The sequence below is a fragment of the Pocillopora verrucosa genome, chromosome 3, assembly GCF_036669915.1.
Source record: "Pocillopora verrucosa isolate sample1 chromosome 3, ASM3666991v2, whole genome shotgun sequence".
Classification (NCBI taxonomy): Eukaryota; Metazoa; Cnidaria; class Anthozoa; order Scleractinia; family Pocilloporidae; genus Pocillopora; species Pocillopora verrucosa.
In genome coordinates, this window is record NC_089314.1 from 16,358,179 (window position 1) to 16,385,156 (window position 26,978).

The 26,978-nt window shown below is 38.5% G+C and overlaps 2 protein-coding genes across 5 annotated transcripts; both read left to right on the forward strand.

Annotated features, from left to right (window-relative positions):
* Positions 1-5,088: 5,088 nt before the first annotated feature.
* On the forward strand, positions 5,089-7,228 carry LOC131783982 (uncharacterized). The gene is made up of 4 exons (XM_059100765.2): positions 5,089-5,536; positions 5,928-6,087; positions 6,199-6,334; positions 6,460-7,228. The coding sequence occupies exons 1-4, from the start codon at positions 5,089-5,091 to the stop codon at positions 7,021-7,023; spliced, it is 1,308 nt and encodes a 435-aa protein (XP_058956748.2). The 3' UTR covers positions 7,024-7,228.
* A 687-nt stretch (positions 7,229-7,915) lies between these two features.
* Positions 7,916-26,802, forward strand: LOC131778396 (D-alanine--D-alanine ligase-like). Of its 4 annotated transcripts, XM_066164224.1 has the most exons (9): positions 7,916-8,044; positions 9,182-9,241; positions 11,425-11,517; positions 14,205-14,260; positions 15,319-15,632; positions 16,150-16,292; positions 16,764-16,920; positions 17,823-17,977; positions 26,308-26,802. In XM_066164224.1, exons 4-9 carry the CDS (start codon positions 14,243-14,245, stop codon positions 26,622-26,624), a joined length of 1,104 nt encoding a protein of 367 aa, XP_066020321.1. In that variant the 5' UTR covers positions 7,916-8,044; positions 9,182-9,241; positions 11,425-11,517; positions 14,205-14,242; the 3' UTR covers positions 26,625-26,802. The 4 variants fall into 4 exon arrangements, with proteins under 4 accessions (XP_066020321.1, XP_066020323.1, XP_066020324.1 ...); XM_066164226.1 differs by lacking the exon at positions 9,182-9,241 and having other exon boundaries at positions 7,958-8,044; XM_066164225.1 differs by lacking the exons at positions 7,916-8,044; positions 9,182-9,241 and adding an exon at positions 9,729-9,779.
* The last annotated feature ends 176 nt before the right edge of the window (positions 26,803-26,978 follow it).

The window sequence follows — 26,978 nt, forward strand, 5'->3', positions numbered from 1 at the left end:
ATCCTGTCAATGCATGGTAGGCTGGTAAGGACCTGGAATTGAGAGGACCAAGGCTGATTGAAGAGAGTGAATGGGAATAAATCTAGCGCCATCCTTGACTCTTGTTTTAAGCCACAGCTCTTCATATTTGACACTCAGGAAATGAGCTATACAAAAGTCTTCAAGGTTTGTGTCGGGCGACTGAATGATAATTCTCTGATAGGTGTTAGCTGCATGTTTGGCATGAAGTAGAAGTTGAGTATCTGCTTCTTCAAGATCAGAATATAACGAAGGCACAATGACGGAATATCCACGACCGATTAAAAAAAAGCCTCTCTAGCATCTGAATCCTCGTTCCACTCTTGTTGGTGTGGTTATAGTTAATTCTTGTAAGGAACGGATAAAGAATGGGAAAGAAATTGGCTCTATTCTGCTTATTCCGGCTTGGATTTGACAAGAATTTCCTCCATTGCTTCGGAACTGGCGAAGTCTGGTGTTGAATCTTTATCTCCTTTGACGTTCCATTTCTTTGAGAGAAAGTGAGCAGTACTGGTTGAATACGAGGTCTACGCGGTAAAAGTCGTTTTGACCCAGCACCCCGAGCTTTAACCTCATAGTATTCACTAGCCATTTCCTCAGATGCTGCAGTTCCTGCAGACTTTATGGTGTGAAACATTGCCATTGCATCAATGATAACCACTGTTTTCTTGCTTGACACAGGCAAACCGACTGAGGAGTCGATATTCTTCTCTAATACCGCTATCAGTGAGCTTTTTGCTGCTTGCGCAAAGTTCCATCAGGATGAACAAGAGAGACAGGGACACAGCATAACTCGTAACTGAAGATTTCCCGGAGTTTGATTCCTCTTCTTTTGGCAACAACAAATAGTCGCCCAAATAAATCTCGATCTACGCTTAGAGTAATGACTTTCTCGTTTGACGCTGTTAGAGACCTCTTGTTAGTTGTCTTGAACGTCTCAATCTTCAGTTTGGGAAGAGGCTCCCAAAAGCTGACCTCATCACTGTCTAACCTTGAGTTGATAAAACCTGAGCATTCCCCAATGCCCTCGTCTCTCCTGATGCGCCTTGTAGCTGCTTCCTCGTGGGTACCCACACGTTCATCGTGTAGATTGCATATTTCTTTTACTGATCTTGTGATGGCAGCTCGTGTATAATCAAGGTAGTTTTGTTTCACTTGAGATGTTTGGGTTGTTTTGATTTATCTATATACACGCCTCGCGTGTTCGAGTTTAAAACATTTCGATTAGCGTTTATTGTATGGTAATGGCTTATTTTAATTTATTGTATTTCAGTTTTTGCGAACTTTCCAGTGATTAATAAACCAGTTGAGACTGATGGACGCTTGGAGGTTCCGTTAAGATAAGACATTTCCACGACGCGGCGTTGTTCAAGTTTGATTTGATTTATGTCAGCGTCCGCTCCATTATACTAGATATTTAATTTGTTTTGTTCTTGAGCGATTTTTTTTTCTTCTTCTAAGGTATAGCTGATGGACTAACCCTACTGAAGAACACATAATGAGTATGTGTAAGATAAACGTGATCGAGTTTTTTCTGAGAAGTAAATGACATTTGATCGTAGCAGGATAAAAGACAGATTTCATATTTGATGAGGTCACGTGACGGATCACACGATATCGAGAATGTCCTTTTTTTGGCTTTTTTCAAAAGGTCTTAATAAGCACTCTCATGTGTGACAATTTGTTGAGTTTTGGTTGATAGCAGACGATTTTAAAGGCCATTTTTGAACAGAGCCTCGCTATTGTGGCCAGAGCCAGGTTGAGGTAATTAATTCCCGATATCTTCTTCCCTGACCACAAATCAATTGTACAAAGAACCTGACATTAAAGAGCAGTCATTGTTCTATAGGAATGTGGCATCGAACCTTTTCTGAGTGGTGGGTTGTGCATTTTGCCATTTTTCGGGACTCTGCTCCTAGACAAATTCATATGTACCTGCATTTTTTTAGCTGAAGAATTACCCATGTAACTGGTCACAAAGTAAAAAATAAACCCTCGTTTCGGTTTCCTTTTTTCATTATTTATTTTCTACTTTAATTTTTATTCTTTTTTTCTCAACTGAAGGGAATAACAAGCTGAAAAATCTATCAGTTTGTGGTCGCTCCCTGTTATCCAGGCTATTCAACACATTATTCTCACGGCCTTAATGTGTGATTTAGTGGAACTTTGAACTTTATCCTGTAGGAATTTTAGGGTAATTCATGATTTATACTTCTTTTCTAAATATGTTAAGAATATACATGATTTAGATATTTTTGACTATATATATGTTTCGTTTCGCTCTTGTATCAAGTCTCTGAGAAATATTGATTATTGAACACTTGATGTCCCTTTTAGTCGCTCAGAAACTTTTAAGAATTCATTTTTTACTAGGGTTTGTCGCGCATGGAACGAAGAAGAAACGCGAGAAATTGTATAATTATTTTATTTCAATGCGATTTTTTATCTTAATGATCTTATTTCTGTTATAATTTTAGAATAGTTTTTAACGCTAATTTTTTAACTAGGTAAATAACCAAGGCGACTTATTTTAAGGAATCTTGTATTCTGTTTTAAGCTGTACTCGAATTGATTCAATTGACTTGTTCAATGTAATTAATTTTGAATTTGTATTAAAGTATCGTTAAAGTTAAAGTTAAATTTCGGGTCACGGTCGTGACGTGGGAGAGACACGTACGACCTTTTCAAATTGGAATAAAAGCCATCTATGACTTTAAACAAATTGTGCGTGTTGATCATCGTCAGCAACCTTGTTTTTATCATACTCTGTCTTTAACTACTAAGCAATATTCAGTAATATACTTGGTGTACATTTAACAATAGAGAAGCATTGACTGTGCTCTGTCCCGTTGCAAAGCACGCAGTAGGCGGCCAGAGCACGAAAGAAGTGTAGGGGGAAACACGAGACGTTGTCGAGTGTTTCTCCCCACTTCCTGGGTTGTTTAAGTTTCTTAAGTTGTAATATAAGGTCGTATCGAGAGTAAGAGGTGACCAACGAGCTTTTTCATTTTTGCAGTATAGCTTCTAATATAAATCATTTTTATTTCGTATTCCTAACACCTAAATAAGCTGGAAATAACATACACTTGGTGCCAATCTCGTTTTCTGAGACTGTAATTAAAACGTGAAAAGCTGTACCACGCTTCCTTATTAACTCACGATTTATTCACTTGATTTGACGATTTTCCTAAAAAACTCTTCGGTTAACTCCCACTCACAACTCTCGGCTTATTCGAAGGAAACACACACTAGACGTCCCGTTGAAAGCACATGGAACAGTACCATATATGGGGCGATGAAACACGTGCCGCATACATGTTTGTTTGGTTCTGTAAAGATAAACGAAATCACTCATAATAACTGGGATACCTGTGGTAGCCCAGTCATAAAATGCATTTGTTTTTTTGTTGTCTTTTTTTTTCCTCCGCCGCGAAATGGGAAAATCGCGCAATAGTACCCAGTGGTCATTGGGCCCCCAACACCATGACAACTAACTGTGATCCAATGAGATGTTCACATGCTGATCACGCGTGTTATCTTGATGATGATTGACGTTGTCATGCACGGACAGGGCCGTGTCACATGACGAACCACGAGATTTTTTCTTATAAAACTCTTCTGTCAGTCGTTTTGTATTTCAACGTGTTTGGCTTACGATCACCTGGAGCATTATGACGCAAACCCTTAAAATACTTACAGACGCATACACAAGTCGTATTGTTCCCGGCCAATCCACACTAAAAGATGTTATTGAGCGGTAATTTTGGAACGGATTGAGTCGCGAACGCTTGAAAGCCATGAAAGCCTTGAATGCCTTGTATGCCTTGTATGCCTTGTATGCCTTGTATGCCTTGTATGCCTTGTATTTCAAGTAAGCCAATGTCTTAGTTGAAAAACGTACACTTGTTGTAAAAAGCACAATCTGAAATCTGAAATCAAACTGCATATACTCTATGCAATCTATTGAACAACACTACAACCGTGAGACTGAAGAACAAAACTGTAATGGATGCAAACTGCTTGTGAAGAAAGATGCCATGTTGGATTCACTTGATGCCAGGGAACGTAGCTACAACAGCAGTGCGAATGGTATTAATTTCACGATCAGAAAGGTGAATCTTATGTTTGTTTTCATTGTAGTTGTATGGATATTCTTTTTTGTGTAGAATGTTACTATGTTAAGTATTGTTTACGCAATTGTCTTGTCACGGGCGGCCCAAGCTCACGCCACGAGAAAAAGCCAACGATTAATTCATGAACGCGTCACGCGTTGTGTGACTCAGGGTTAAGTTACGAGAGGAACCGTTAAAAATTTGAACACGTTATAAGGAATAGTGTAGGGAACGAAATATGGTCGATTTACAACGATTAATATTTCGAAATATGAACATATTTCTCGTAAAATCAATAAAAATTACTCATACCCCGTGTATCCGTTGTAGTTTCTGGCGATTTCTGCCGTTTTAAGCTTGCTTTACCATCACTGTTATTCACGTTATCTACTTTTATTACGTTGGTAAAATCTGTACAGACATCACACCAACCAACTCGAGCGCAAAGTAAGAAAATATATTGAAGGCTTGAAATTATATTACGATCGATTTTCATCAAGAAATGGGCCAGGAATTTTCCACAATAGTGCAAATAATCGTGAAGGCTGATCGCGGAAAAGCGATTGCGTGACGCTCAGTGAACTGTAAAATGACATGTTATTATATACCAGACGTAAAAACTCTTCAGATTCTCAGCCTGCATTTTGTACCCATTCTACAGTCTGCAGTCTATATTGTGTATCCAGTCTGCAGTCTGCTATCTGCATTTTGTACTAACAGGTATCCGTGGCACCAATACAGTATATTTTTGGTTAGGCCATCCCAATTTAATGTTTTGTTTCCCATCGCCCTCCCTCTCGTGAGGGTGGGTCGGTCGGTCGGGCAAAAAAAAAAAAAAAAGGGAACGAACACTTGAAAGGGCCTGGGTGCCAGGGAAGGCCGGGCTGCTAAGTACGAAAGCTTGGTTACAAAGTCAACTCGAAAACGTGGTTCCTTCGTTCGATATTCTTTATCTACAATGGCAGACAGTAACTCATGTGCGCTTGTGATAAGATTACGAAAAGAGAAGAGAGTTGTGGCCTTATCTAAGGTAAAGTTCCTTGACAAGAACTTGTCGTTTCAAGAAGTGTTTACCGATGTGTATGATGGAGATTTACATGTACGTGTCAAATGCAGAGTGGGATTTAAGAAGCCTGGAGATGCAGAACCGAAAGATTTTGTTTCGGTCGATCTCACAGAAAACGTTGGAGCGATTGTTAATGCCCTCAGTGCGAACTTTGTAGATTTTGATGTTCTAGACGAAGAACCACAGGCAAAAGCTGTCAAGCCATTGAATGCTTTCGACGTTCTGATGAAAGCCGCGAGCACAGAGATACTTCCGCCGGAACTGCATAACCGTCCTCTGCAGCTTGCAAAAATCCTATACCCTGGTGCAGGTTTTCCTCCTGCAGAGGTGAAATCTTCAGGTGCGTGTCTATTTTAGAATGTTGGTTTTTCCTCTTTTAATTTATACAATGGTATACAATTTATACAATTATTATTAAAAATTATTAAATGTATTAAAAAACAAATACTCCATCGGAAGTCTTCAAAGCGAAACAGTTTTGTTAGAATTTCTGTGAATGCATACTGATTTGATGCCTCTCTCTTCTAAAATTTCTTGAACAGTATAAATAAATATATTATTTTTCCTGTTTCTTTTATCATGTTGCATTTAACTGTCATATCCACAAAAATGGCGCGCAATGTTGCGGGTGTTTGAAGGATTTAATATGTTTCGACTCATACCTCGAATTCAAATGTTGTGTCTCGTATGTATTTATGTAATACATATAAATATATTATTTTTTACAAAAGGTGTTGCGTTTTTCAAGAAGCTTACCAACATAGCTTGGTACTTGGATCCTCGCATTCCAAAATTCATCGAAAGAAGCTTAAAGATGCCAAAACTAATTATGGGGTTGTATGATGATATTGATAACGTGGCGTTGGCGGCATCACCCCAGAGTTTCATTGGGTAAGTTTATATTATTATGATTCCCATAATCAGGACGTTATCTTTGATGTTTACAGTCCAATGAAGAGTGTCTTGATAAATAAAAAATGCTATGAAAATATCTGTATTTAGATACAATGACTGGAGAGGGAAGAAAAAAGCAAGACCTCAGATATTACATGAAGAATTGTCAGAGAAAGTAGCAGAGGTTTATGACATGCAGCAATTTGCGTGGCTTGCAAGGTCTGAGTGGAAAACTTTTAAACAGGTAGGCATTAATAATAGTACGTTGCTTCCACTTAAAAATAACCTTAGCGGTGAAAATAGATGGCATGACGTAAAACACGTTTAATAGGGCTTGTGCTAAACGATAAGTTATTTGTTCTATTCCAGGATCTTGAAGAGATTGGAAATAGTATGAAGAAGTATCATTACAAAGCCTTTGATGACATCTTTGGCCAAGACACCGTAGAGGTTGATCGTCCTGGGGCAAAGACCCAAGAGAACAAGTCTGGGAAGGCTTACTTCACAAAAGAGAAGGTGCGTGACGCAGTTGAATGTGTGAGCTGTGGCAAGTGGAGGTGCGTGTATGCTCCAACTAAACCGCCTCGTGCAAGCACGGATCAATTCCATCAGGCTGTAGATACCCTTATGTACACTTGCGGAGCTCCAATCCTCCCAGAAGGACATCCTGTAGCAGAAATCTTCATCGTACGCCAGGATATTTCATGCAGTGATCCAGTGGAAAAGCAGTATTATTCGTGCAAAAACTTTGACCTGATCTGTTGCAGATGTGGAAGCACAGAACCCGATGCACTAGTGAATGAAGAGATGAAGCGCCAATACAAAGTGGTTAACCCTGTTTGTCGGGCCTGCTCGGAAAAGGGTGCCAAGCCTGTTGTCTCCGCCCCGAAAACAGTGACAGCATCCGCCGGAAAGAAGAAGAAGAAACCTTGAATGCAACTTCGTGTTAGAACTAAACTTTCATGATCATCAGTCGCCCCCACTATGAGATTGAAACTGACAAGCAAGACTGTTAGAAAGTTACTGTTTAATGAAGAAAGCTGTCTTGACGAAATGTTCTTTTCCAAGAAACATTCCGTTTGTGTCCCAGTTACTTTTGCATGTTAAATCTCACATTTGGTCTTGAAGATATAATCGGATGGTGAAAGATGTATATTAAAACTACTGTCAAATTTCTAAAAAGGCTTTAAAAACGTTGTATCGATGTTAATTTATGACAATTGGTGTAAATACGACAAGATCATGTGCTTGTTAATTAAAGTACTTGCCTCTTTGACTAGTGAATCAAGAATTTTTTTTTTTACTTTTCCAAAAAATTGGGTCGGTCGGGCGATTGGAAACGAAGCATTAAATTGGGATGGCCTTACATTTATTCGCACAACACACATAATCTACCACAAAATACCTGTGTGTGAGGTAATTCGACATTTTCGTTCTTTTCCGCGTTAATACTCTTCTTCCCTTTTGTAAGAATGTCGACCACTTACAATGTTTCAAGTAATCCACCCACACTACAAAAAATAATTCTTGCATGCATAGCATGCCTATGTTTTGAAATCGGTGTATGCCCTTAGCCAGACTTGAGCTCACTATTTCAGTGTACTAGTCCGACACCCGTAGTATCACTACACTTGATTCCAAGGATCCTGTACCATCCAGGTATCCCAGTTACCCTGCTCACAGGGTCTAGTTGTCAATCATATTAAGAATAATTAACGCATCATACAGTTTGCCATAATTAAACCACAAAGAGTAAGGTCAATCGAGTGTGAACGCTTTCGGGCGTACCTGTCACGCAAACCAAGTAGTATGGGCGGACATAAAAGTGATACACACTCTTATCAGGATCATTAATATTTAGATTGCAGGTCTGTAAGCCCTTGAGGTCAGATTTAAAGGAATCCACTTTCTGAGCTTACGAAAAGACAAACTCTTTTACAAGGTGGTGGTCCAGGTATTTCAACTTTCCCTATGATCGTAGCATGGTCAAATAATATATCATGTACAATATTCAAACTATTAAGCAGCTCTGTTTTAAATTCCGTGCACGTAGACTGTTGGTCAGGTGGACTTCTTTTTATGCACTCGCGAATGCGCTTCTATAAATCATTTCGTAGAGTACATTTTTATGTTTATTTGCACCTAGTTCAAGTCACGAAAGTTTAACAAGTAATGAACCCAGCCAGATCTCGAACCCGTAGGTTTAGTTTCAGCGTCGCGAACCTTGCTTAATTGTGTTATGTAATCCATTTACTAAGACCACTTGTAATTTGAGCGCATTTTTCTTCTATATGGTATCAGTTTTACCGCTGGTGTACTTGAAAGGTTCTTGGAAGTTTCGCAGCATTCTCTGTGAATATAAAAATTTATGCGAGAGGAGAAGCAGTTCCAGCTACAAGATGTCGTGACAAGCACTTACTTGAGGAGCCATTTTGAGTTACTTAAATTTTTTTGCAAATGTTTTTGTTCAATGACTCGAGCGTGTATTGAGATTTTGACTTTTTTTTCGGAAAATGTAAGTTTGAGTAATTTACTTTGATTAGATTGAAAAATTTTGCGGCTGAAGTTGACCTGCGAAGGTCAACTTCCGACCATAACTCGGCTTTGATGTACAATGATACTTAAAAGTAGGAATAATGTTAATAACAACGATCAGGCATTTGCAATAGATGTTACAGTCAGTCAAGGGAAGTGTTACTAATATCATAAGGGATCTGGGTATTGTTGTGTCGATCCAAGAAAGACGATTTTTATGTTGTATTTAATTTGTGGGGAGTTGATGCACTGAGGATCTCAGTGCGAAAGAGATTTGTTAATCGTAATTTTCCCGTGAAGCGCCACGAACCCCAAAAAATGTTTTCGGTGAAAAAATTTCATGCTTTACTAATCGTCGCAGTGAAAGAAGTATCGCAATTTAATAACACCTCGCAGTTAACCCTCAATATATTATGTGCACGACGCGCATCTTGGGTACTGGGTAGGAAAGTTTGTTATGTCAAAAAGGGTATCGCGGGAACCATGCTACAAGGGTGCAAACTTGGGCTATTTAAGTGATGTAATTAATTTACTCCGATAATTTGTATTTTGGCAGACGGTATGTCCACGTCCACACAACACTCTAATCGAAAAAAACAAAATACCTGTGTGTGAGGTAATTCGACATTTTCGTTCTTTCCCGCGTTAATACTTTTCTTCCCTTTTGTGAGAATGTCGACCACTAACAATGTTTCAAGTAATCCACCCACCCTACAAAAAATAACTCTTGCATGCATAGCATGCCTATGTTTTGAAATCGGTGTATGCCCTTAGCCAGACTTGAGCTCACTATTTCAGTGTACTAGTCCGACACCCGTAGTATCACTACACTTGATTGCAGGAATCCAGTACCATCCAGGTATCCCAGTTACCCTGCTCATAAGGTCTAGTTGTCAATCATATTAAGAATAATTAACGCATCATACAGTTTGCCATAATTAAACCACAAAGAGTAAGGTCAATCGAGTGTGAACGCTTTCGGGCGTACCTGTCACGCAAACCAAGTAGTATGGGCGGACATAAAAGTGATACACACTCTTATCAGGATCATTAATATTTAGATTGCAGGTCTGTAAGCCCTTGAGGTCAGATTTAAAGGAATCCACTTTCTGAGCTTACGAAAAGACAAACTCTTTTACAAGGTGGTGGTCAAGGTATTTCAACTTTCCCTATGATCGTAGCATGGTCAAATGATATATCATGTACAATATTCAAACTATTAAGCAGCTCTGTTTTAAATTCCGCGCACGTAGACTGTTGGTCAGGTGGACTTCTTTTTATGCACTCGCGAATGCGCTTCTATAAATCATTTCGTAGAGTACATTTTTATATTTATTTGCACCTAGTTCAAGTCACGAAAGTTGAACAAGTAATGAACCCAGCCAGATCTCGAACCCGTAGGTTTAGTTTCAGCGTCGCGAACTTTGCCTAATTGTGTTACGTAATCCATTTACTCAGATCATTTGTAATTTGAGCGCATTTTTCTTCTATATGGTATCAGTTTTACCGCTGGTGCACTTGAAAGGTTCTTGGAAGTTTCGCAGCATTCTCTGTGAATATAAAAATTTATGCGAGAGGAGAAGCAGTTTCAGCTACAAGATGTCGTGAGAAGCACTTACTTGAGGAGCCATTTTGAGTTATTTAAATTTTTTTGCAAATGTTTTTTTTTCAATGACTCGAGCGTGTATTGAGATTTGACTTTTTTTTTCGGAAAATGTAAGTTTGAGTAATTTACTTTGATTAGATTGAAAAATTTTGTGGCTGAAATTGACCTGCGAAGGTCAACTTCCGACCATAACTCGGCTTTGATGTACAATGATACTTAAAAGTAGGAAAAATGTTAATAACAACGATCAGGCATTTGCAATAGATGTTACAGTCGTTCAAGGGAAGTGTAACTAATATCATAAAGGATCTGGGTATTGTTGTGTCGATCCAAGAAAGACGATTTTTATGTTGTTTGTAATTTGTGGGGAGTTGATGCACTGAGGATCTCAGTGCGAAAGAGATTTGGTTAATCGTTATTTTCCCGTGAAGCGCCACGAACCCCAAAAAATGTTTTCGGTGAAAAAATTTCATGCTTTACTAATCGTCGCAGTGAAAGAAGTATCGCAATTTAATAACACCTCGCAGTTAATCCTCAATATATTATGTGCACGACGCACATCTTGGGTACTGGGTCGGAAAAGTTGGTTATGTCAAAAAGGGTATTCGCGGGAACCATGTTACAAAGGTGCAAACTTGGGCTATTTAAGTGATGTAATTAATTTACTCCGATAATTTGTATTTTGGCAGACGGTATGTCCACGTCCACACAACACTCTAATCGAAAAAAAAAAATATCTGTGTGTGAGGTAATTCGACATTTTCGTTCTTTTCCGCGTTAATACTCTTCTTCCCTTTTGTAAGAATGTCGACCACTTACAATGTTTCAAGTAATCCACCCACCCTACAAAAGATAACTCTTGCATGCATAGCATGCCTATGTTTTGAAATTGGTGTATGCCCTTAGCCAGACTTGAGCTCACTATTTCAGTGTACTAGTCCGACACCCGTAGTATCACTACACTTGATTCCAAGGATCCTGTACCATCCAGGTATCCCAGTTACCCTGCTCACAGGGTCTAGTTGTCAATCATATTAAGAATAATTAACGCATCATACAGTTTGCCATAATTAAACCACAAAGAGTAAGGTCAATCGAGTGAGAACGCTTTCGGGCGTACCTGTCACGCAAACCAAGTAGTATGGGCGGACATAAAAGTGATACACACTCTTATCAGGATCATTAATATTTAGATTGCAGGTCGGTAAGCCCTTGAGGTCAGATTTAAAGGAATCCACTTTCTGAGCTTACGAAAAGACAAACTCTTTTACAAGGTGGTGGTCCAGGTATTTCAACTTTCCCTATGATCGTAGCATGGTCAAATAATATATCATGTACAATATTCAAACTATTAAGCAGCTCTGTTTTAAATTCCGCGCACGTAGACTGTTGGTCAGGTGGACTTCTTTTTATGCACTCGCGAATGCGCTTCTATAAATCATTTCGTAGAGTACATTTTTATGTTTATTTGCACCTAGTTCAAGTCACGAAAGTTTAACAAGTAATGAACCCAGCCAGATCTCGAACCCGTAGGTTTAGTTTCAGCGTCGCGAACTTTGCCTAATTGTGTTACGTAATCCATTTACTCAGATCATTTGTAATTTGAGCGCATTTTTCTTCTATATGGTATCAGTTTTACCGCTGGTGCACTTGAAAAGTTCTTGGAAGTTTCGCAGCATTCTTTGCAAGGATAACTGACAATACGACAGGCTTTTTCGGACTCACGATCTCGCTCTGTATTTGATTGAGAATGGTAGTTATACAAATATCCTTAATCAGCATGTAGAGTTATGTAACTTGGTTTAATGTGTCAAGAGGGCCTGTTCTAGTTTTCAATGTATTCAAAGCTAAAAGTTCCTCAGAAATATGATATTTCCGTGCCAATTTTGCCTTCGGAGTAAGAAAATTTAAAGGGTGGCTGTTATATACAAAGGCGGGCTCTATAAACAATAGCGCCCAGGTCCGTTTCATAAGGCATCGAATCGGAATAAATGAGCAAACAGCATATTTTTGAGCTTCAGTAGCATCATGAGCAAGGGTTGTCTGTATCGCTGCAGAATTTATTTATTTTTCTCTTGATGAAACTCCATGCCATTGAATGAAATAACACAAGCTAAAAAATTGCCGCTGCTGATTTAGTCTCCTCCGCAGCTCTTCTTTAGGATGTCACGCTACGCTTCCCCCATTCACTCTAAATAGACCTTTTTAACTTCATACGTCGTAAGATTGATCTGGGGGTGCGAATGGGTAAACAATAGTCGCGGCCACAAAATTTCCAAAAATTCGGATTTACATTTTTTTTCTACAAGCAAAGAATCCTAAGCTTCAGAAGTGAAGCATCCATGCTATATTTCTTTTTAATTGTACGAATTTGTGTTTTAATCTGCATGAGTAAATGGTCAGAAAAATAATTTCGTCTTCTCGCGATTTTTAAATGTTGTGGTTGTTTTTCAGCTTCTTTTAATACGAATTTGGAATTTTTAAATGTTCTGAACATTTCGAAGACGACGATTTTAAGTTTACAGACAGCCGAGCGAGGAGATTGAAAGATGGCGCCTGTTCTTCATTGCCCTTAAGGTCAGCCAGAGGCTATTTGAAAGGAAAAATTGTTTTGTTTTCGGCACGATAATGTGAGATAAGGGTGTCACAAGTCAGGAAAATGTAGGGAAAAATGGATTAGTTCAAAGCCTGGGAGAAGTTTGGGAATTTCACTTTGAGTCAGGGAAAATTTACATATTTGAAAGAAGTCAAGGAAAAGTTAAATTTCAAGTAAATATGATGTTGTTCATCTTGTTTTGGCTATTTTTGTGGTGAAAGATGGTAACAGTTTCTTTTTTGATGTTGATTAAGTACATTGTTTAGAACAGTTGACAGATTCCTGACCACTGTATCCTTCATTTTTGGTCATGTAAGTTGAAGTTGGTTTGTTAATGAAATCATACCCTTTTTTCTTCTGATATTGGATTGGTAAAATAAACTGATGATGGTTTTCAAGAAAATCAATTCTTTTTAGGAATTATTAACTTATGTACACAGTATGTGACGAGCGGAAAGTTTTGATTTATGGGTGGAAAAGATGGCTGTGAAGGGGAGGTTTGAGGTCATTATCAGGATTCGCCCGTGAAATTGTTAATTCAATTGGTCAGAGAAATTTACGTTCGTCAGGGAAAGTCAACGAATTTAAAAACCTATGACTGTGGTGACTATTATGTTAGGAGGCGTTTTTGTGTCAATCTGTAAACTTCTCCGTATCTTTAGGTGTATCTCCTAAACATGTAAAATAAGGAAGCCCGGCGTAGATTGAGCGTTAGACTTGAGATTTATAAATCTCCACGCGATCGCTTAGCAGTTCCTGAATATATATGTATGTATGTATGTATGTATAAATATATATGTATATATGTTTAAATATATATATATGTATATGTATATGTATATGTATAACATATTTCCCCTTTAACGTTATCTCTATATACCCGAAAACGAAATTTCGAACATTGTTGAGGTATTTTTAAATCTTATTTTACTTCACTTTTTTTACAAAAAATTAGTGGTTCCGCAAGTTCCGATGGTTTCGGAGGTTCTACGGTCTACTGATCCACAATTTAGTAACAACCCTCGCGAACGTGCTACTAACAATTTTTTCGTAGTTTTTTTGCGTTTTCACCCGGTTCAAGTCAGGAAAGCAGAACAACTAATGAACCCAGAGTGTCGAAACACATCACAGTAATGGGTCATCTTTAACTTAAACCCTAAGCCCCAAACCCCTATCCTGTTTTTGGCGTTCAATTGATAAAACTGAACGAATTAGGCCTTTTCACGCCGCCGCTACTGTGGCGCTTTGTTCTACTAACCGAACACCTGGATCGACCGCGCATCTCAGGCACTGGGTCGGGAAAGGTTGTTACGTCAAAAAAACTTGGGCTATTTACGTGATGTAATTAATTTACTCAGATATTTTGAATTTTGGCAGACGGTACGTCCACACAACACTCTAATCGAAAGCAAAGGATGAAGAAAACAGTAAAGGTAAACGCTTTATTGTAAACCTGTTGTGAAGTAGAGACGACATTTTACCATTGAAGACTTAAGGTTTTAATAACCCGATTCCTAATTGATAACAAGTGCAAGAGTGGTGTAATAAAAATGACTCAATAAGTTGTACAAACGAATACACACAGAAGACATACAAGAAAATCATGCAGATTCTAAGTTCGCGGGGTATGGTAATTGCGGTACACAACAATACCCAGCATAAGAGTCAGTGAAGAACGTCTTTTTTTTGTTCATTTTGCTTTTGTGAAGCCAAGGTTAACAAGGATTGGTTTGCAGGAAATCTTGTTCGCGACATCAAAGCAAGGCTCACAACTATGTGACAAGCAACTTAATACCACATCACAGCAAACAGTACATTTGATTTGTTGAAATACTATACCACACAACTCTAAGATGTTAAATACGTTTTGAGGCTCAAATCGCGAAAAACCAAGGAGCATTTATCCTCAGCCCCAAAATTAGACGTTTTTATATAAAAATAGAGTGTGTCACTAACTGCTATCAACTATCATGCAATTTGAACATGTTCAAATTCGAGATGATAGTTGATGATAATTTTTGCCATTTGAACGAACGAATAATAGTGCATGATTCCAACGTTTTGAGCGTAAGTAAGTCGTCACAGCCTTCCTAACGGCTAAAATCTTAGTGGATTACGTTTCATCATTTCTCGTTTTTTTCTCGGCAGAATAAACTCGGCAATCATTACCACTACCATCGTCACCTTTTTTCGATTAAATGCATCCTACAACACATCATTTCCTTTCTGTAAAAAATTTTTTCCCCCGTCGCCTCCCGTTGCCTTTCCGACTGTACAGGCATAACTGGCGGGAAATGGGAGTAGGATTGGGCCATCATAGCTCATCATATCACTTAAGAAAGCACGGTGACCTATCTTTTTCATTGCAATTTTCGAAACAAACATTGGTGGGAAACATTTTAGGAAGGTTAAAAGAACTATTCAATATCTTTGTTATCTGAGGAATCACATTAAGTGAGGCTTGCTGTTAAAAAATCTCTCATTGTTTCAGATTTTACATGTTTTGGGTTCACCCTCGGATGAATTCAGCTTCAAGTTAAACATGCTGTATGGGGGTTCGTTTCACGAGGAAATGCAGTCCCCAAAATATGATTATCATTATGTTTACGCCCTCGTGCGACCAGCTGGTTCCTGGTCATTTGCGGAAAGACTTTCTGATATCGTGGATTTGACAAAATTGGAGGAAAGAGGAAACAGTCTCAAGAAGATGGACATCACTGCCGCCTTGCAGCACATTAAACATGTGATACAGCCAGATATGGCTCTACTCCATTTTGTTTGTTTAAAAGGGATGACAACTTACAGGTCAGATCTCTTACTGAAGGGTTTGTTAGTTTCAATTTGATGTAGTTTGTCTCGTCTGGTTTTCATGACTAACTCCGTGACTTTTGCGTCATTTTGCGAGTTCTTATAAATTGTTTATTCTCATATTTTGCACGGAACAAGTTAGTTTACGCGAATTGAGTCGTTTGTTTCGCTACCAAACGTTAAATTCTTGACGTCTGTTGATGATCTTACGCACTGTTCTAGTTACGCCTCTGTAATAGGGCACACTTCGATTCTTTTGATATTGCAAAAGTGATCAGTTAATAGATCTCTTTCCAAATGGCGCACATGATTTTCATTCATTGTTTGTATACAAATTAGCCTTCATGGCCTTCCATTTGTAAGAAAACTTCATTACTTTTAGAAATATTGTAGAGAACAGAAAGGTAACCTTACATGAATCAAAGAGAATAGTGACTGAAGTAGTTTCCTCCATACAATACAGAGATCTCTTATCTTTAATACTGACAGAGGCTTTTCGTTTTCTTATCCACAGGGCGCTCTTTGATGCATTGGATATTCCATTAGTGGGTGGATCAGTGCAATCGCGATATCTTTCCATGGACAAACTCATTACACGTGGTGTTTTGGTCTCTTGCGGCGATGTTTCATGCCCTGATGGATTTATTTACCACAAAGGTAGAAGCGACACTCTTGTAAGAGAAAACAATATTTTTAGACCCCTTTTTGAACTCCTTACCAAGCTAACAAACAAACTACATCAAATTGAAACTAACAAACCCCTCAGTAAGAGATCTGACCTGTAAGTTGTCATTCCAAGCTTCTGTGCTTGCTATTTCCTACGAATGAAAAGTAAACCATTTGGCTAGCGAAAAAATATACACAATACTGAGTAGCTTAAGGTGTTGGAAAACGGACTTATAGAAAAGAGATCAGTTTCAAATTGGACCCGACTCACACCTTACCAAGTCTTCCCTCTCTTGATAGCACCACTGTGAATTAAAAAAGTAATTGTATCAATTTGCATCAATTTTACACTGTTTTACAATGAGTCTACGAAGCTTTGTTGACGCTAGTAACTCACCACCGACAAATAAAAAATGATTGGTAATTTAAATCGGATTGACTTTGAGAATTCTTTTGCTACAGGTGACCCTCTAGAGTCTGAACAAGTTAGGTATCCATGTGTTGTCAAAGCAAGTCTAGGAGAAGACACCAAAGCAGTGCGATTAGTGAAAGACTCCAAATTACTTAACGCAGCTATTGAGTATGCGTTATCGTATTCAGACCATGTGATCATTGAAAGGTAGGTATTGCCGTTGAGTAAGTGCTGAAGTCGAGGAAGCGCGTAGGAGTGAACATGGTTTGGCTGTTTTGACCGTGATGATATTGATAAACCGATAGGCCAAGTTGTTGTCAAGCTTAGATATGAAGGAAACTGTAAGTCGGATCCAAAATCGGATGAATCTGATTTGTCGATGAAAGCATTAGTTTAAATACAGGGAAACATTCAAAGTACTTGTGTAAATTTGACTGTAAGTGACTCAAAATACGAGGAAACCTGTTTATTCACAGACGTTTTTTTGGAAAAAATTTGTGCATCTCCTGAAAGAGCCTTAATGCTTAAGCTTGTTAGCTCTTAGATCAGATGGTTCTCAATGAGGTTTGAGACATGCATGAATTAAAAGAAAGCAATTTTAATTGCTTGTCGAAAGTAATCCGAGTTGACATTAGTTTTTTTCTTCAGTATGCTTTGTGATTGGTAAAAATAATCGTACCACCTTCTCGACCAATCAAATGGTAAGGCAAAAACCAATCTCGACTTGGTCGTTCGCGTTTTTCCTGTGAAATCGGCTTGAATTGTTAAAAAGAAACAACGGGTCACTCTGAAGTACGAAGTAAGTTTTGACGGGATACTAAACAAGAGGCTGCAAATCTCACTAGTGTACCATACTAGTGTAGTGTAGCAGGCTTTAGACTTTGAACAAGCTATTTAAGGAATGCAGACTTGTGGGGCTTTCCTATAACATAGTAGATTACTTTATCATAATAATTCGACCCCTCCTTTGTATTCATTGGAGTGGGACCACACGCCTTGCGTAGAGACTACGTGTAATTTTGCAGCCATAGAACGTTTTACAATTAAAAAAATTAATCCTATTCAACGATTTTCTATTTCGTTTCCTCCTTATTTTTTTTTTCCGGCAGTTACATAGAGGGACGGGAAATTCGCTGCGCTGTTGTTGAATCAGCAGCAAATGGAGAATTAAAAGCTTTGTCGTGCATCGAGTATAAAGTACGAGAAAATGACATTCGAAGAAGTGAAGACAAATACAGCTGCAATGAAAAAGGATTACCTGTTGGTAAGTACTGGAGATACATGTCCTTAATTCCCACAACAACACTAGTAATTAACATAAGTGCTACGAAGCCACATTTTCAGGGCGTCGTCAGGCTAATTGGATTTCCTGTCCAGAAATTTTTGAATCCCAAATAGCGGAGGTCTTGCATGCGTCACGTGATCCTACAGCAGCTTATTTACCACTGGTACCTCAAGGGAGGTACCCTACCTTTGCTGCTATTTTGCATACCAGGTAAAACAACATGGCGGCTATCGAAGGCGATTGCGTGCAATCTTTGCGAGGTTATTACGATTCCCTTAGTGCTGAGAATAAATAAATAAATAAAAAAAGAGAAAAAAAAAACGGCAAGAGGCTTAAATGTTTTGCAAGAGTAGATCCCTACTCTATAAGTTCTATGGCAAGCTAGAATGGACAAAAGAGGTCGAGAATTTTTTCATCGAGTCGAGAATTTTTACCTCGAGTCGAGAATATTTTTGCTGAGTCGAGAATATTTTTGCCGAGTCGAGAACAATTTCTTCATGTCGAATTCTGACAACCAGTCGAAGATTTTTTTCTGGAGTCGAAGATTTTTTTGTTGAATCGAAATTTTTTCATCGAGTCGAGAATATCCAACATGTCATGCCGTCATTTGCCGCCAAAATGATCAAACAACATGCCGGTTTGCAGATCTGTTGCTTAAGTAGCTTTTTTATGGATCGTTGTCGTTCCTCAAATTGCTGACGGTCCTGTGGAGGACTTGGAGAGGTTTCTGTTGTCTATACAGGATTGTATTTCTCATATAGAACGATGCACAGCTCCCGGAAACGACAGAAATATGGAATATATACACGATAGCTTGGAAGGCTTTGTTGAAATAATTCATCATGTGCGTCAAGAATGCCAGTATTTTCCATAAAAATGAATAGATCAATGTAAATGTTACCCTCTGCACAAAGCCTCTGTATCCTTTGATTGTGCGTGCTGCGTCCAGCTATGAAGCTTTCTCTATTTAGCCCCTTCTGATCAATCATAAATCGAGCAACATTCACGTTTCCGCGCCCCTATCACTTCTAACCCGTGATGGAACTCCAAATTCTTGTATTCCATCCGTGAAGCATTGTAATGCTGTACCCGCTAAGTTGTTGGTGAAACACTTTATGTAAACTATTGCTCTACTATACCCCTTAATGCAACCGTGCAAAACAAACCTCCAATGGATTAACTTGCGATTTGAGTCAATGTGCCATTAGTGGTTTGGTTTTTTAACCCTATGCAGACGTCGTTGAATTGCATATCTGTGCATTATGCAGGATCGATTATTTGTAATGCTTCCCAGATTTTTTGAGATAGGTGTTATTCGTAAGATATCTTTTACATTCCAAACAAGTTCCTCTTCATTAACCTCGCTGTAATCAAGAATACCAAATTCTATTCTTCTTCTAGACAGAGTCCTGGCACTAACACTTGAACACTTTGCAATAACTGCCCACGGCATACCAGTGCTGTGAAGTACATCAATTCGTTCTGCTGTAATGTTGTATTTTGGTCTTCCTAGTGAACTTTTTTCGCGGTAAGGTACACTACGAAACTTAGCACTGACTTGAAAAGAAGCAGCATTTTTATACCTGATGTGGTTTAGTAACTCCCGCAAGAAGTGCGGAAGGTCGTCAACCAGCACTTTTATCTCTAAAAAGCCTTGGACATTGGCGAGAACTAAAGAAAACGCTGCGATTATTTCAACAAAGCCTTCCAAGCGATCGTGTTTACATTCCATATTTCTGTCGTTTCCAGGAGCTGTGCATCGTTCTATATAGGAAATGCAATCCTGTATAGACAACAGAAACCTCTCCAAGTCCTCCACATTACCGTCAGCAACTTGAAGAAGGACAACGATGTATAAAAAGGCTACGTAACCAACAGATCTGCAAACTGCCATATCGTTTGATCGTTTTGGCGGCAAATGACGGCACGGTATGTCGGGTATTCTCGACTCGATGAAAAAATTTTCGACTCAGAAAAAAAAAAATCTCGAATCGAGGATAAAATCCTCGACTAATTGTCAGAATTCGAATCGAAGAAATAATTCTCGACTCCATAAAAAAAATTTTGACTCCGAAAAAAATTCTCGACTCGAGAAAAAAATTTTCTCGACTCGAAAAAAAAAATCTCGACTCGATGAAAATTCTCGAGCACTTTTGTCCATTATGGCTTGCCATAGTATGTGCCAACTTTTTCTCTCGATCGTTGGATTAATGGCTGGAGGTCGAGTTTCCCGATATAGTGAACTACTTTCACTTTTCAACAAGTAAGTTCGTAAAGGAACACACCGCAGCCTACAAATGTATCCAGTCCTACCGAAACTTCGTTGCTGATTGGGTGAGAAGTATTTTTGTGGGAAAAGCGACCCCAAATTATAAATTCCTCGGAAGATGATGGCTCAGTGCAAAAAAAAATTAATCTAACAAACTAGGCTTTGTCTAGATTCGCCAGCTTTACAGTAAGGTTTGAATGGACCGTATTTTTTTAGTCCAGCACCTTATAATTCCTTTTAAGTTTTCCAACTACTCTTTGTCTTGCATAGAAAGGTCTGTTTGAATTTCAGTAGATACGGTCGTCATATTACTTTTTTAACAGATAAGCTCAGATACGTCAACATTCATGTTTTTCCTTTCCCCTTTTCCTTAATTCCTACGCTCTGACTTTCCGTTTGTTGGAAAAGTTCTTGCACAACTTTTCGTTTCTTGTTCTGCCTTTCTTCTGCTTGCTTCTCTCTTTCAAGTGAGGATTGCGAACTTGGCTTTAGGACAAAACTTGAGTGAATATTTATCTCTCTCATCTTCGATTAAGCAATTTGTTCAGTAGTCATAAGACTTGGTTATAACCAGTGGCTATGCCCCACGCTAGCGCGTTTTTAATAGCGACTTTTTTTTATTTCAAATAACATATGAAGACTTCTCGATTACTATTGTCTCATGTTTAAATTTCTGCTTATCACTTAAAACTCATCCAGTAGTCATCAAGTAACTTCGTTAACACTCATGATACTTTTTCAGGGTAAAAGTTTTCAACCAGACTGTATTAAGAGGACATCCGTGCAAAAATCAAACAAAAATGAAATTTTCATGGCAAGAGTCAAAAGCTCAAATTGTCTCAATTTTTGCACACAAGTAGACCCTAGTAAGACAAGAAAGGCTGTGTATTTTTTTTCCTCAAATGTATTTTAACTTTCGAGAAAAACGAACCTTTCGCTTTCACTCTCTGAAATCGATGAATCGGGTCATAACAGGTCGAAAATTGAACACTTTCGCTCGCTTCGCATTTCAAAGATATTACGTCTAGGGAAATCTAACCAACGTGAGCTCTATAGACTCTTCGTCTTCTGTAAAATGTAAGTTATGTAGGAATTGGTTGCTTAGAAGCTTTTGGCCATGCGAAAAAGCAATGTGCTCTCTTCCGTTACAAAAAAATGTCGGTGAAGAAAACCTCTTTGTTCACCATGTGCCATTATTCAGAATTCCACAAAATTACGTATGTAAATTTCTGAAGGAATGATCTTCAAGATGACGTGAAGTTTTCTTTGGGCAAATGTTTTCTTGCGACGCAGGAAACTCTTCTAAGTAGCGCACGGAAGACATAAAATCACGCAATATGTTGATTGCGTGACCAAAGAGTTAAGGAGCATTCCTGCCTTCGAAATGACTTCGGATTGAACAGTAGAACTTTTTCAGAAAAAAATGACATAGCCATAACCAGTTTTGTCAAATTACGTTGCCCTTTATCATTTGAAGTTTGTTTCTACATAGATGTTCCGCCATCGTTCTGTCTAGTACGATTATGCACCAGTGCCAGTAACGGATGCGATTAAAAACTTTGCTGTTCTCTTGCATACGAATCTTAAGTTTCTGCCCATTGTTTAACTTTTTCTATGTGCTTACCCATGCCTTCTAACTAGCACTCGATAAAAACCAACAGAGTTTTCGAAGGGAGGTTTTTGCAAGAATTAAGTGGACTAAGTGAGGGCTTGCATGACCCAATTAGCATAATTGCAGTTATGGTCGCTCGACGGTCATTTTCTAAAATAAGCACAATTACGTAAAAAAGGAAAAAGCAAGTCTAAATATCCATTTGGCTCTGATTTTGCCTTTATTTTTACCCAAGTTGAATTTTTCTGCTGGAGTGAAAACACTTTTTAATTACCGCAATGTCTGTTCGCTTTGTGACGTATAGGCAAGACAATTAAATTTACAAAACTTAATTAACCGCGAAAGAGTCAATATCGCTTGTCTTAACTGTCACTGCTCTTAACAGCAAATAACATTTTTGGCGCTTCTAACAAATTTCAGCAATTTAAGAAACTCAGAGCAGTCAAATAGCTGCTCGCCGTTTTCGTCTTTCTCAGACCTCATTAATCTTGAGACACTTGCAGCACCTGCCTTTTGTCCCGTTTGTTCTCCAGTCTCAAACTTGGCTATCAAGTAGTCCTTTTGCTTATCAGTGAAACGGGATTGCGAGAACGACTCTGCTTTAGGGCCTATCCCATTTCAAGAAAAGCTACAGACGATGACGGGTGGATTCCGTGTCCAGCAGTTGCGGCACAGCACTCGGTCCCTTCTCCAGTCTAAAAGCATACCCCAGCACGGCGCGGTCATAAAGAGTTTCATATTCAAGAACATATTTGCGTCTCCCACATTCGAGATGCTTCTGTAAAGACGAATGGCGTTGATAGGACTTAATGCAACCCTCTTCCGAGTAGAAAAAAATATTTTAGTTGTGGAATCGCGCGATTCTTCACTTGAATCATCGGTTCCTTCATCAGTGCTGTCTTAGTGCTTTTGAGATGTTTTAGCAAACTCAGTTCGTCTCGGCTTGATAGGAACAAAATTAGCTTTTATGTTTTCGCTTGCTGCACTGCATTCAAGTGTTGAAACTTCGTCCTGGTCAGGAACATGAAACTTGCTCCTCTTTCGTATCGGTTGTGCCTCCCACTTCCTGTACAGCTCTCTCGATTTCTAGAGAGATCAGGGCTGACATCCCTACAATCATTTGGAATTCTGAAGGTATTCTGGCTCCTTCGCCAAGCTCAGAACGGTGGAAAGGACAGATTGTTAAGGCGTTTATATCCTTTGCACTCATGTAAAAAATACCTGCTCGGGCAAGGTTAAGTTCACTCTCGTTCTTAACTCCGGCAAAACACCAAGCACTTTTATGACCCTGTACATCCTTATTGCACGACACCAAGGGGACCACCTCAAATAATTTACTCCTGTCTTGTCGGTCGTACGAGCAAGCACTTCCAACCATAAACTTGAATGAGCTAGAAGCTTCCATTTCATTCATAAGCGAGACCTTCGATTCAAAGGGGGCGGTAAATAATTCTTTTTATTGTTTTTTTAGAGGGCACGGTAACGAATCTTGCAATCTGATTGGTTCTTTACCCGGTCAGTATTTTCCTATCTCTGCCCACGGGCCACGGTAACGCTTTCGTTAGTCGCCGAGTACATCCCAACTTTCGTTGTCATTTTTCATAAACATACCTCGTTTTCCGGCTGGGCAGTATTTTTAAGCAAACACGTCGGTCACTACCTCAAGCCGATAAATAACTTATGAATCCTCTCTTTTCTCTCTATCAAATCACTTTGGTTGACAGAAAAATATTGGTTTCAGAATGAATTTGTATAAACAATAGTGTCATTGCGTTGGTTGACAAGCGGCCTAAAAACCGTCTGCAATTAATTTTAATCGTTCACAAAAAGTACCCAGAAAGTTGGAACGTGAGGTATTTGGTTACAGTTAAACTGAACGATGGAACTTTCATTCATTTAATATCTGAATTTTCTCGAGCAATTTGTTCATAGTGAAAGAGCGAGCGAAGTTTTAATTTAAGTTCTACAACAAATATACGCTCCTGGTGAGTCTTTCCAATTCCGTTCAATTTGGACATTTGTACCTTAAATTGCACAACAGAAATTGAAGGAATTTTTTGAGAAAAGGCCGCATTACATTCCCTTGTATCTCGTTGGAGTGTGCCGTTCGAATTTAGTTTTTGTGAAGGAAAGATCAGAGTTAAACACGCCATTACAGCAAAAAAACGAGCAAACTCTCACAACTTCAAAATAAAAAAATTGAATTTACTCACAATTACTTTCCTCGCCGTTTACTTAATGAACAGAGGTAAATCTTCTTACATGAATGAATGGTCGATGAGAGTGAATAATACTTTCCGTTAGATCATTAACTGATTTTGAAGAAAACATTGTCGTGACAGTCCTTGCCAAACTAGTTCTGTTGGTTTTCAAATGTTCCTACGCTTTTGAAAGATCCTTGCTAAATCCTTGAGGATCTTGAAGGATCCTTGAAAAGAACTTTGCGAGGATCCTTATGAGGATCTTTGTAATATCCTTTGAGGATCTTTATCAAATCCTTGAGGATCTTAACAAACGTTTTTGCTTACAAAGATCTTTGAGGATCTTTTACAGATCCTTTAAAGATATTTTAAAGATCCTTGTCCTTAAGGATCTTTGGCAGGTCTTTGTCAATCCTTGAAGATCCTCAAAGATCCTGTGAGGTTTTTCACCAGGGTAGTGTGGGTAGCTAAATCAACCATTTTTTTTAATACATATTGCCCACAGTCAAATTCTTCTTCTTTACATGTTAAATATCTTTTCTTGCGCGCTCTCTAATTGACAGGTGTCAGATTGTGACAGATACTTGTAAAAATAATGTTTCAAAGTTTGTTTGGAAGCCTTTTAAATCACCTTTATCGTTACGGAAATGAAAATGTTTCGCTGAGGCATCTCTCTTAAATTTGCATCACCTCTATTTTAACTACCATTTACTCACTCAAAAATTGTTCAGTTTATGAAAGATCTTGCCGTATTTACGGCCATAAATCATTCGGGTTCTTTCGGAAAGAATTTCGTCAAGTTTAAAAACAATAAATATGTTATTTACCGGCTAAGGGTCGGTCCGTATGGTGAAAAACTGTGACCTCGGTCTTAAAAATACTGCCCGAGGCCGTAGGCAGTACGGCCTCGGGCAGTATTTTCAAGACCTCCCAGCCGGCAAATAACATATATTTATTAGTTTCACGTGAGAAAAATCGAATGGAGGAGTGTTTATTAAGTTTTGTTAATTCAATTAATTGTCTCGCTTTTAAGTAGAAAAGTCAACAAACATCATAGTTTTACTCACGCAGAAAAAAAATAACACGAGTACGAATTTAGGAAAACTCAGAGCTAAATGGATATCTAGACACATTATTTCTTTTCCTCGTATTTGTGCCTATTCAAATGACGTCGACCGACTCCACTCGTAGGTCCAAATTATTCTGTCACACGAGCACGACGACTCGTACCGCAATTAAGCAAATTAGGTCATGCAAGCCCTCACTTAACTCCTGCAAGGGCCTCTGTAAGGTAACATTTTGTGAATTTTCGTTTTCCATAGGCTAGTTAAAAGGCACGGGTTAGCAAGTCAAACAAGGGGCAGAAACTTAAGATTAGTATGCGAGAGAACTGCAAAGTTTTTTAATCGAATACCGTTGCTGGCACTAGTGCATAATCATACTAGACAGAACGATGGCACAATATCTCTGCAGAAACAAACTTCAAATGATAATAGACAAATTAATTTAACAAAACCGGGTATTAATTTGTTATTTGTTTCTGAAAACGTTGTCCTGTACGATTTTGAGTAATTTCAAATGCAGGAATGCTCCTTAACTCTTTGGTCACGCAATCAACATATGGCGTGATTTTGTGTCTTCGGTGTGCTACTTTGAAGAGTTTTCTGCGTCGCGAGAAAACATTTGCCTAAAGAAAACTTTACGTCATCTTGAAGATCATTCCTTCAGAAATTTACATACGTAATTTTGTGGAATTCTGAATAATGGCACATGGTGAACAAAGAGGTTTTCTTCACCGACATTTTTTTGTAACGGAAGGGAGCGCATTGTTTTTTTACATGGCCAAAAGCTTCTAAGCAACCAATTCCTACACAACTTACATTAAACAGAAGAAAAAGAGTCTATAAAAGAGCTCACGTTGGTTAGATTTCCCAAGACGTTATATCTTTGAAATGCGAAGCGAGCGAAAGTGTTCAATTTTCGACCTGTTATGACCCGATCCATCGATTCCAGAGGGTGAAAGCGAAAAGTTCGTTTTTCTCGAAAATAACAACATATTTGAGGGAAAAAATACACAGTCTTTCCTGTCTTACTAGGGTCTACTTGTGTGCAAAAATTGAGACAATTTGAGTTTTTGACTCTTGCCATAAAAATTTCATTTTTGTATGATTTTTGCACTGATGTCCTCTTAACAATTTGCTTGATTCTATGTTTGTTTTCATTCTAGGCAAATCTCCTGAAAATAAACCATGGTTCCTTGATCCCAGAAAAGAGGAGAAGCTGATTCATCGTATTCAACAACAAAGTTGCCGAGCTTTTCGAGAGTTGGGTTTACACGATTTTGGTTTATTCGACTTCCGAGTAGACGTTGAAGGAAATCCATTCCTCCTAGAATGCAATTTATTCTGTTCCTTTGGTCCACAGAGCGTTGTCAATATAGTTGCCAAGGATTCAGGTTTTACAGATGAAAGTTTGTTTGACATGATGGTGGAGAATCTTTTGCTGCGCAAGCGTCAACAAGAGAATAACAATTTTAATCTGTGATAAAGTTAACGAAATGACGACACTAACAAAATGTAAGGAAGCGTTGTGATACAAAATTAATCACTCAGTTTTCTCTTAGAATTGTCTATAGTTTCCAAGAAAGGGAATTATCTTACAATGATGCGTCGTCTTCGACAGTGTAAGCTTACTTAGAGAAAGAGTTGAATAAAAGAACGGAAATTTGGCCTTGAAATTTTGTTTAGAACTCAAAGAAAGTTAACTAAAATGTTGCTTGATTTGGAAAAAGCTGGTAAGATTAGTGACTATACGTAGTGACGGCTTATGTCCACGTTTTTATGGCTTACCTAAAATTCATAACCGGGTTCGAAACGTTTAATATTTATTAGAATTGCG

Coding starts and splice junctions, on each gene's coding strand:
- LOC131783982 (XM_059100765.2), top strand. CDS start 5,089: ATGGCAGACAGTAACTCATGTGCGCTTGTGATAAGATTACGAAAAGAG. Junction 6,088..6,198: donor TCACCCCAGAGTTTCATTGG/GTAAGTTTATAT, acceptor ATCTGTATTTAG/ATACAATGACTGGAGAGGGA. Junction 6,335..6,459: donor AGTGGAAAACTTTTAAACAG/GTAGGCATTAAT, acceptor GTTCTATTCCAG/GATCTTGAAGAGATTGGAAA.
- LOC131778396 (XM_066164224.1), top strand. Junction 15,633..16,149: donor AAAGGGATGACAACTTACAG/GTCAGATCTCTT, acceptor TCTTATCCACAG/GGCGCTCTTTGATGCATTGG. Junction 16,921..17,822: donor GACCATGTGATCATTGAAAG/GTAGGTATTGCC, acceptor TTTTTCCGGCAG/TTACATAGAGGGACGGGAAA.